Source organism: Columba livia, chromosome 12 (genome assembly GCF_036013475.1).
Source record: "Columba livia isolate bColLiv1 breed racing homer chromosome 12, bColLiv1.pat.W.v2, whole genome shotgun sequence".
Classification (NCBI taxonomy): domain Eukaryota; kingdom Metazoa; phylum Chordata; class Aves; order Columbiformes; family Columbidae; genus Columba; species Columba livia.
The window spans coordinates 1,349,337-1,358,962 of NC_088613.1; the positions used below are offsets into that span (position 1 = coordinate 1,349,337).

At 55.2% G+C, this 9,626-nt stretch overlaps 1 protein-coding gene across 2 annotated transcripts; it reads left to right on the plus strand.

Annotated features, from left to right (window-relative positions):
- Nucleotides 1-890: 890 nt before the first annotated feature.
- On the plus strand, nt 891-8,383 carry ARR3 (arrestin 3). Of its 2 annotated transcripts, XM_065077356.1 has the most exons (15): nt 891-993; nt 2,956-3,001; nt 3,514-3,544; nt 3,724-3,784; nt 4,166-4,210; nt 4,739-4,938; nt 5,034-5,093; nt 5,353-5,420; nt 5,709-5,844; nt 5,942-6,026; nt 6,145-6,217; nt 6,695-6,832; nt 7,329-7,412; nt 7,701-7,724; nt 8,186-8,383. In XM_065077356.1, exons 2-15 carry the CDS (start codon nt 2,985-2,987, stop codon nt 8,244-8,246), a joined length of 1,083 nt encoding a protein of 360 aa, XP_064933428.1. In that variant the 5' UTR covers nt 891-993; nt 2,956-2,984; the 3' UTR covers nt 8,247-8,383. The 2 variants fall into 2 exon arrangements, with proteins under 2 accessions (XP_064933428.1, XP_064933429.1); XM_065077357.1 differs by lacking the exon at nt 7,701-7,724.
- Nucleotides 8,384-9,626: the final 1,243 nt, after the last annotated feature.

A 9,626-nucleotide genomic window follows, 5' to 3' on the forward strand; every position in this document is an offset into this window, starting at 1 on the left:
CTTGGGAGATGCTGGAGGTGAGGAAGATGAGTAGGGCCTTGCTGGAGCAGTCTTCAGGCTGTCCCCAGGCTGACCTGGGCTCTGTCCCCTGGCCCCGGGACCAGCACCTGCGGAAGGATGGCAGCGGTGAGTGCTTCTCTCCTGGCTGTACGGCAAATCCACTCTGTGCTTCCAACAGTTTTCTATTTGCAGCAGCAAACCTCGAATTAATGATGTGCTAATCGGGTCAGGCAAGGCCAGGCTGTGATGTTACGAAATGATGCAAGGCTGAGCAGATCGCCCAGCAAGCAGTGCTGGGGGAAGGTGGTGGGTCCATGTCCCACTACCAAGGGGTGGCTGTCCCTTCCCTGCTGCACTGGGGGGAGCAAAGCCCCGCACCCCATCATCTTGTACATCAGCATCCTCGTGGCGAGGGCGTCCTGTGTGCCCTGGGCCACCACAGGTCACCTCTGGGTGACCAGCCAGACGTTGGACACGCATGAAGCTGCCTGCACCTCCCGTCCATCTGTTCCACATCCAGCAAAGTGCGTAAGGGAGGGATAAAACCCATCCGGTCCCTCCCGCCCCTCTGCCATCTCCATCCACCCTCGTGCCACTTGCCATGGGAGCAGTTGTAGAGAGTCCCTATGGGAATCTGTGTCCATGTCCCTGCCCACCAGGAGCAGAGCTTCCACCTCAATTACCGTCACCTTCCTCCTAAGCCCGCTTTGCCAATCTTCCCTAAGCTGCTTTCTCAGGGCTCCAGCCGCAGCCGTATTTATAGCCCACTCTTACTCACGAAGCGTCTCTCCGACTAATAAACTAATAGGATTCATCCCCAAAGTCCCTCTCCCACGAAGCACATACACACACACCCTGGGATCAGATGCCAGGGGAGGGACTGCCCAGGGTGGGTATAAGAAGCAGCAAGACTGCGAGCAGCCCCATAGTGACTGGGTTGCACTGGAACGTGCTGGGAGAAGGAGAGCATCTGTCTGTCTGTCCACCTGATAGGTGAGTTCTGCCTGGGCCCTGTCAGCACTATGGGGCATGGGCTCCGCTGGTTTGTATAATGCTTTGGGGCAGGGATGTTGTTGCAGGATGGTGGCTGAAAGGAGGGTGTTTTGGGGTTGAGAGGGGAAAAATGTGGCCAAAAGGATTTCGGCATGGCCAAGCCCCAGGGCATGGGTGGAGGCGTCAGCATAGGAGAGCTAAACCAGGTCAGGAGGGGTCCGAGTCCCCTGCTCTGGGGTTCGGGAGATGGACAGGGGTTCTGCTCTTCTCTCCTTCACTTTTCATCACCTCGTCCCCGGTGCTCGGGCTCTGGAGAAGGCTCAGCCCGCGGCACCGCTCTGCTCCCGCTCCCTTCCCATCTCCTCTTGCTGCTGCCCAAGAAACCCAGCAGGTGAGGGTGCCCGAGCTTCACATCCCACAGCACTGGAGGGCACCAAAGATTGCGTGTTTGGGATTAATCCCTTGTTTTCCTGTGGGAAAGAGGATAACCTCCCATGCCCCATATCAACTTCTTTTTCCTCCCCAGCTTCTCTTCTCCCAAGTAACAAGGGATAGGACAAGAGAAAATGGCCTCAAGTTGCGCCAGGGAAGGTTGAGGTTGGATCTGGGGAACAATTTCTTCCCCAAAGGGCTGTGGGGCATTGGAACAGGCTGCCCAGGGCAGTGCTGGAGTCACCAGCCCTGGAGGGTTGGACAGACGGACATGAGGTTCTCAGGACATGGGGAAGTGCCAGGGGTGGGGTAATGGTTGGACTCGATGGTCTTCAGGGTCTCTTCCAACTGAAATGACTGTGTGATTCTATGACTTTATGATTCTGTGATTCTGTCTCTGTGGTTGCGTAAAGAGGCAACTCTGCCCACACAACCCTGGGGCTTAAAATCCTACCTGGGTTTAAGCTTTGCTAATGTCCGAGCTGCCTAACTTTAAGAAGCTGAGCTCATCCTGTCTAATCTCTTGGCGAATCAGCTGGTGATCAGTGTGATATTTACGTTTTAATTCGGGCTGCCAGGCTCGATCAAGCCAAAAGTGGGCAGCACGGGGCTGGGCGCTGGCTCTGGGGCTGCTGGACAGAGATGGGGACTGCGGACACACATGCAGGCACGTCGCAAGAAGAGCCAGAGGCCAGGAATGCATTGCAAAGAGCAAGTTTGATTTTAGTTCCCTCTCTTCTGGGGGATCTCCAAAGCCACACCTGAGCTCCCAGCAGAGGTGACAGCAGAGGGGACACAAGAGCTGGTCAGTTCACCCTGCTGGAAGGTCACTGGGCCTGCTGAGCTCACCTGTATTTCACAGCTCCAGGCAGGCACAGCCTCCTGCTCTTTCTCACAACAAAGCAGGAATCTCACACATAGTGGCAGGGCACCTGGAGGCGCCTGTGTTATCTAACATAGAGGCTCATCAAGCACACAAGGTCAGTACAACAATTAGTGTGATGTATGTGCTTTTTCTACAGACAGGTGCAAGTCACTTGAGCGTATTTACATTTAACTAATCTCCTCGCCAAATCTTCCACTATACCCCCATACAGGGACGGAAGGACCATCAGTCGGGGCCATGCACCCCAAAATCACTCTGCCCATGGGGAGGTTGAGCTGCCATGGACTGAGCTGCCCGTAGTTTCCTCGCTCTCCCCTGAGTGATGGAACAAAATGAGCCCATTCCTTCCCCTAAGCCACAACAGCCAATTTCCTGCAGACAAGAAAAAAATCATAAAACTGAAACTCCATAAGCCTTTTTGTTCATTTCCTTGTGTTTCCAAGCCTTGAACTCACTCTCTTTGGAGTCACCCCTGTGCTTCTTATTTTTCAAACCCTGTCCTGCCTGGGGCACTGCTCTCCCTTTTTCTCTTCCACCTCCTCCTCTTTGCCTTTTTGGTGATGGATTCTGTCCCGTTGGCTGGCGATGGTGGGCACTGCCCCTTCCCCCCCACCTCATCGCTTCCCCTCCATCTCTCCCCACAGATCCCTGCCTGCGCAGCTGCTGAATTAAAATGGCAGACGGAGCAAAGTAAGTGTGTTTATCTATATAAGTATATATGTATACATATAAACATTTTTTTTTTTAGATTGGGATGGAGCAAGGGTGCTGCAGGGCAGGAGAAGATGGAGACAATGAGACCCCTTTTTTCCCCCACCCGCTGTCCCCATGGGCCAGAATGTAGGATGGAATGAGCCATCGTGGAGCCACCAAAGCACCGTCTCTTTTCTTCCGCGTGTCTGTGCTTTCTCGCTTGCCCTTAAGAAGCCCCTTCCTCGATGGGCATGCGCTGAGCTCAGGAGCAGGACATCCCTTGGGGCAGCCAGTTTGGCTCTGAGTTTGCAGGACACGCAGCTCCCTAAGGCCAGGACATCCCACGCACCCTCTGGCGCAGCTCTTGGAGATGCACCACGCTTGCAGGGATGCCCCCCGCTCCTTGCCCCAGGGAGAGGAATGTCCCCCATCCCTCCCTGCCCCACGCTGTGCCGCATCCAGCCTTGTCCTGGGTGTTCCCAACCCGTCTGTCTGTGCTTCCTCCGCAGGGTGTTCAAGAAGACCAGCCCCAACACCAAGGTGAGTCCATGGACACAGAGATGGGACCTCTACAAACCCTCAGATGCGATGTCTGGGGCTGACATGCTAATGACAGGGTTAACAAGACCCACGACACCACCCAGGGCTTGAAAATTTTGGCCAATTCAATAGCAAACTCTAATCCGTTCCCTTCTCTCCTTTGGCTGTGCTGCCTCCAGCTGTCCATCTACCTGGGGAAGAGAGACTTCGTGGATCATGTGGAGACAGTGGATGCTGTAGGTGAGTGGGGCTGTGCCCACTGTGCAGGGGGTTGTGGGGGCAGCGAGCAGCTGGGGGGGCTGGTCCCTGTGCCCGTGGCTGCTGTTTCTGCTTCCTGCTGGAGCAGGGGGAGCAAGGACAGCTCTGGAGAGCAAACATCCTGTTTTCCTGCAAATACCCTAAAGGAAAATGGTGGGGAAATGGATAAAGTCCCTTTGCAAAACAACCTGGCCGTGCTGCCGGTGGAGGTGCTGGAGGAGGCATTGCTGCTGCCCTGACCGGCAGCTCCCCTCAGTCACCTTCCCAGCTGATGAGCAGATGATTTGAGCTTAAAAAGCACTGTATTTTTGCAAAGGTCTTCCTCATGGCTGAGCTCACTGGCCTTTCTCTGTTTAATTGCAGATGGAGTCTGCCTGATTGACCCAGAGTACCTAAAGGACAGAAAAGGTATTATATTAAGACACAAAACCCCACGTTCTAAGGGGAAGGGATGGAAACTGGTACAAAGCTGCCAAGTAACCGGGGACAGCACTCAAGTCAAAACTGCAATGGGTTGTCTACAGCTGGTCATCCATCAGGGCCGTGGCACTGACATGGAGGGGAAGGCGGTCTCTTTCTCCTCATCTCTTCCACCTGGGGCACCGGCTCTGAAGCTGCCCGTGCCTTGCAGAAAGGCACAACAACACCCTCAGACACATGGTGTGAATTTTGGGGTTGTCCTATGCAGGGACAGGAGCTGGACTCAGTGATCCTTGTGGGATCAACTCAGCATATTCTATGATTTTATGATGAATCTTGTTAACTTTATACTTAGTGTTTGAGGTCCGGGTCCTGATAGCAGAGTCATACTTCTCCTAAAGAGTTATTAAAGTAATTTTTCTTTCCTTTCTCTTTATTCAACACCTTTCCTGCCATGCCTTCCCTTTACGTCACCCTTCCCTAACCCCGCTCCACTCCATCTCCTTCTGGATTCAGTGTATGTGACGCTGACTTGTGCGTTCCGCTACGGCCGAGACGACCTCGACGTGATCGGGTTGACCTTCAGGAAGGACCTTTATGTCCTGACCACCCAGATCTTCCCACCAGTGCCGGACCAAACACCCAAAACCCTCACTCCTTTGCAGGAGAAGCTGCTGAAGAAGCTTGGGGAGAATGCCTACCCCTTCACCTTCGAGGTACTGGGGGTTCAGCCCTTCCTGAACACACAGCTCCATGGGGTGCACCAGGGCTCATCTCTCTTAATTTGCTTTTTCCTGTCTTTTCTGCCCAGATTGCCCCCAACCTGCCCTGCTCGGTCACCCTCCAGCCGGGACCAGATGATGTTGGGAAGGTGAGCTGCTGTCCCCAACCCATGTCCCCTGGACCTATTTCTCCTGGCAAGAGGTTAAGTTATGGGGTGACAAAACTGAGAGCTGCTTCTCTTTCATGGGCACGTGGTCCATGGGGTGAGGGTTGGGGAGGAAGGATGGTTGGGGTTGGGACCAGGATTTTCAGGGATGTGGTGGAGGAATGAGGGGAATGAACCTAAACCTTCAGCAGGTCTGAGTCCCTCCTGCTTAGTGACCATATGTGTGTGTCCCCCCACCCAGGCCTGTGGCGTGGACTTCGAGGTCAAAGGATTTTGTGCTGAAAATCTGGAGGAGAAAATTCACAAGAGGTATTTGCAGGGGTTCCCTTTCCCGCCCCATGGCCCTAAAACCAAACCACCAGATCGTTTTGAGGTGCACGGCTTAGGGGTCAGGCTGAGGACCTGCCATCAGCCTGTGCCAATGAAGGAGGGACAGTTGTCCCCATGGCAGCTTCCACCACATCCTAAGAGCAGGCTGCAGCTTGCATCCTTTGGCTAGAGACACTGTGATGTCCCCAAAGACAGCCAGCATGTCCCCACTGAAGTGTTGACACGTCCCTGCTGGGGGGCTGGGGATGATAGTTTCTTGCCCTGCAGGAACTCGGTGCGCCTCGTCATCCGCAAGATCCAGTTTGCCCCCATGAAGACAGGGCCAGCCCCAAAGTCGGAGACCACCCGGCAGTTCATGATGTCCGACAAGCCCCTGCACCTTGAAGCCTCCCTGGATAAGGAGGTTGGTACCGGGGGGGCTGTCCCCTGGCTCATGCCACCACGTGTGTCCCCAGGAACAGGGACACCTGCTCACGTAACTGAACCTCTTCTTGCCACAGATCTACTACCACGGAGAGCCCATCAACGTGACCGTCAACATCAACAACACCACCAACAAAATTGTGAAAAAAATCAAAATTACAGGTGAGAGGGGGCAGGAGGGGCACATCTTGGTGCCCATCACATCCCGGCCCCCCCGTCGGAGATGGAGCCTCGTGTCTCTGCTGCGTCACCAGCGCTGCTCCCTCTTGTCTCTCCTCAGTTGATCAGATCACAGACGTGGTCCTCTATTCCCTGGATAAATACACGAAGACTGTGTGCACCGAGGAGATAAAGTAAGTAAAAAGGGGCTGGGGTTGGCGCAGCATCGTGGCCAGAGAACAGAAGAGGAGGGGAGATTGGTGCGGAGAGGGGGTGGGGAAGACGGTTGCAGCAAAAATCTGAGGGTTAGAAGAGCAAATGCAGAGGAAGCAGAGGAGAGGGAGGGCTGGGGACAACGTGCCCCCCAGCACAAGCCGCTGTCTGCTGGGGATGTCCCTGGGGAAGGTGCGCAGCTGCCTCGCGGCTGCTTCTCCTCCTCACTTTGCATCTCTGGGGCAGCCACAGGCTCTGCGTCCCTGAGAACCAGGAGGGCGGCAGGGAGAAAATAAAGAAGTGGTTGTATAAGGGAACGAAAGGAGGAAACGGGCCCAGGCAGCAGCAAGGGAAGGGCAGGGCGGGGGGGGGTCTGGCTCTGCCCAGGTGCCTGGGGCGATGCTGAGCACCCACCATGCTGGGGCTGGCTCTGATCTCTCCTCTCCTACTCCTTCCAGCGAGAATGTGGCAGCCAACTCCACCTTCTCCAAAACGTACTCCGTCACCCCCACGCTCTCGGCCAACCGCGAGAAGCGAGGTCTCGCTCTGGACGGCAAGCTCAAGCACGAGGACACCAACCTGGCCTCCACCACCATGTGAGAGCCGAGTGGGCTCCCCCCACTCCCCGCCACATCCTCACCCCTCTCTGATGACTTCCTGCTGCTTGGGATGCTCTGGGGTCCCACCAAGGGTCCCCACCAGCTCGTACACCTAAGCCCACCCCATTCACCTGGAAAACGTAGGGATTTTGTGCTACGGCCACAGACCCATCTCTCCATCTCCGCTTAGCCCCAACCATCGCCCAAAGCCCCCATATCCCTCTGTAGAGCTGCACTGGGTCTCATCTCAGGAGTAAATCACAGCTCAGGTGGATCAAGAGACCTCCAGAAAGTGGTCTGTGGTTGCAGCCAAGTGACCTGCCCTCCCCTCACTTCTACTGCCATGTTGTGTTGTCCTCTCCTGCTAAATCCCAGTGCACCCCGCAAAAAAATTGGCATGGGAACAGCCCCGGGAGCTGCAGTCGGGGGGTGGCCGGGGTCTGCGGTGGCCCATGGCCAGCACCTCACTGCTCTGCTCTGCCTTCCTCCACAGCCTGAGACCCGGCATGGACAAGGAGGTGTTGGGCATCCTGGTGTCCTACAAAGTGAAGGTCAACCTGATGGTGTCCCGAGGAGGGTGAGGTTCTGCGGGTATGGGGCACAGAGACCGTCCGCTTGGGCTGTGCTGTGGGACCTCATACGACGAAGGGACTGGCTCTGTGAACCCCCTTGTCCCCGGCCCACTTCCCTGGGCGTGGGGCAGCCGGGTGCTGGGCAGCTCCCTGACTCCCACAGCTCCATCCCTATCACCACTGCCCTTCACCTCGATTACAAATCTTCCACCTTATTATAATATAAATCAAAGTCTAACTCCTCCCCTCCTCTGCCCTGACTGATTTCTGTCCCTCCTCTCCTGCTGCTGCAGCATCCTGGGGGATCTCACTTCCAGGTAAGGGAGAGCTGCCTGTGGGGCTGAGCACTGCATGGGTTTACCGAAATAAGGCTTATTGAAACAGGGGTTATAGAAACAGGGTTTATTGAAAAGGAGGCTGAGGGGAGACCTTCTCGCTTTCTACAACTACCTGAAAGGAGGCTCTAGCATGGAGGGTGTGGGACTCTTAACCCAAGTAACAAGCCACAGGATGAGAGGAAACAGCCTCAAGTTGCGCCAGGGTCGGTTGAGGTTGGATCTGGGAAGCAATTTCTTCCCCAAAGGGCTGTTGGGCATTGGAACAGGCTGCCCAGGGCAGTGCTGGAGTCACCATCCCTGGAGGGCTGGACAGACGGACATGAGGTTCTCAGGGACATGGGGTAGTGCCGGGGTGGGTTAATTGTTGGACTCGATGATCTTGAGGGTCTCATCCAAACAAAGTGATTCTATGATCCTATTCTAAGTGCTTTTCCTTCCAGCGACGTTGGTGTTGAACTGCCCGTCATCCTGATGCACCCGAAGCCTGCGGACGGTAAGTAGTGCCCAGGATGCTGTCGGCACGTGGGGGATGAAGAGGCCGCCCCCGTGCAGAGGGACCTGCTAAAAGTGACACAGATGCAGCCACCCCTGTGCCAAGGGCCCTGCTCTGCCCCAGCAGCCCCATTACCTGAAATGTCATTTCTGTATTAACCTGCATGTGTCTCTCTCGATCCTCGCCTCCCTGTGCCGTGCTTGGATACGGACAACAGATAAGCCAAGGTAAAGCGATGTTTCCTTATACATCAAGCCAGTATTTCCCCTAACACTTAAACCATCTGTGTCCATTGCAGATGGATGTGATAGATCCATGACAGATGGCTGCGATGCCCCATTCCCATTTGAGATTACATCCTCAGGTTAAATCATCCAAGCCCTGAGCCCCTGCATCGCAGCAGACAGCGTGACACCCTGCGTGGTGGCACAAACCAGGAGGATTCAAATCCTGGGCTCGGCACATGTTCTGCAGATGCCTAGGGTTTATTTTACACCTGCCCTTGCTGCAAACACAGCAGCCGCCCCTGCTGTGCACCCAGACCTTGCCCTGTCCCCCGGAGGCAGCCACAGTGCTGCGTCTCCTGGTCACAAGTGCCACCACCCCTGCGGTTTTGGTCCCTCAGCTGCTGGAAGCGCTGCCGGTCACAACACCGCGCCCCACGCACTCCCGGTTGCCAGAATCTCTTCTCCTCCCACCACATGAGTTAATTCCAGCTGCAGCCCCAGCTGGGGTTGCTGCCCTCCAGCCAGCCCTGGCTTGCAGAGTCCCAAAAAAGCCGTTTTTGTGGCTGGTTACACCCTGCAACGGGAGGCGAGCGCTGGGATTTGGAGCCTGGAAACTCGGGCTGCAAGTGTGGGGCTTTCACACCAAAGCCGAGCCGTTTCCCAGCTCTGCAAGGACATTTCAACTTCCCGAGGAGGAAATCTCTTGGCCTGTCCCCACCATCGCTCCCTGGGGATTTTGCCAAGTCGTTTCACATTCACCAGCTTTTGGAATCGGTTTTGCTGACTCTTTTTTTTCCATTTGCTTCCCCCGCTTTTCATTATGTGGCTCTCCCTTGATGTCATCCACCGCTCGCCTTTCGCAAGGAGGTAACTAATCTCTTTGTCTCCACTTTAATTTCTTTTCCTTCCTTTTTTTTCCCTTGACAATGCAAAATACTGTCTTAAAAAACGCCAAAAGTTGCAGGCGAGAGCTCAGATCCTCCGATCACACCCGCAGCCGAGCCAGCAGTCTGTCCTGGCTTGTGTGTGCTCTGGGTAGGCTGTGGCTCACACTGACTGTTCCCCGCAGGGTGACGGGCAGGATTTGTGCACTGTCCCCAGCTAATACCGAAAAATCAGCAAAAAGACTCTTTAACACTGTTTTGAAAGTGTTAAAAAGCA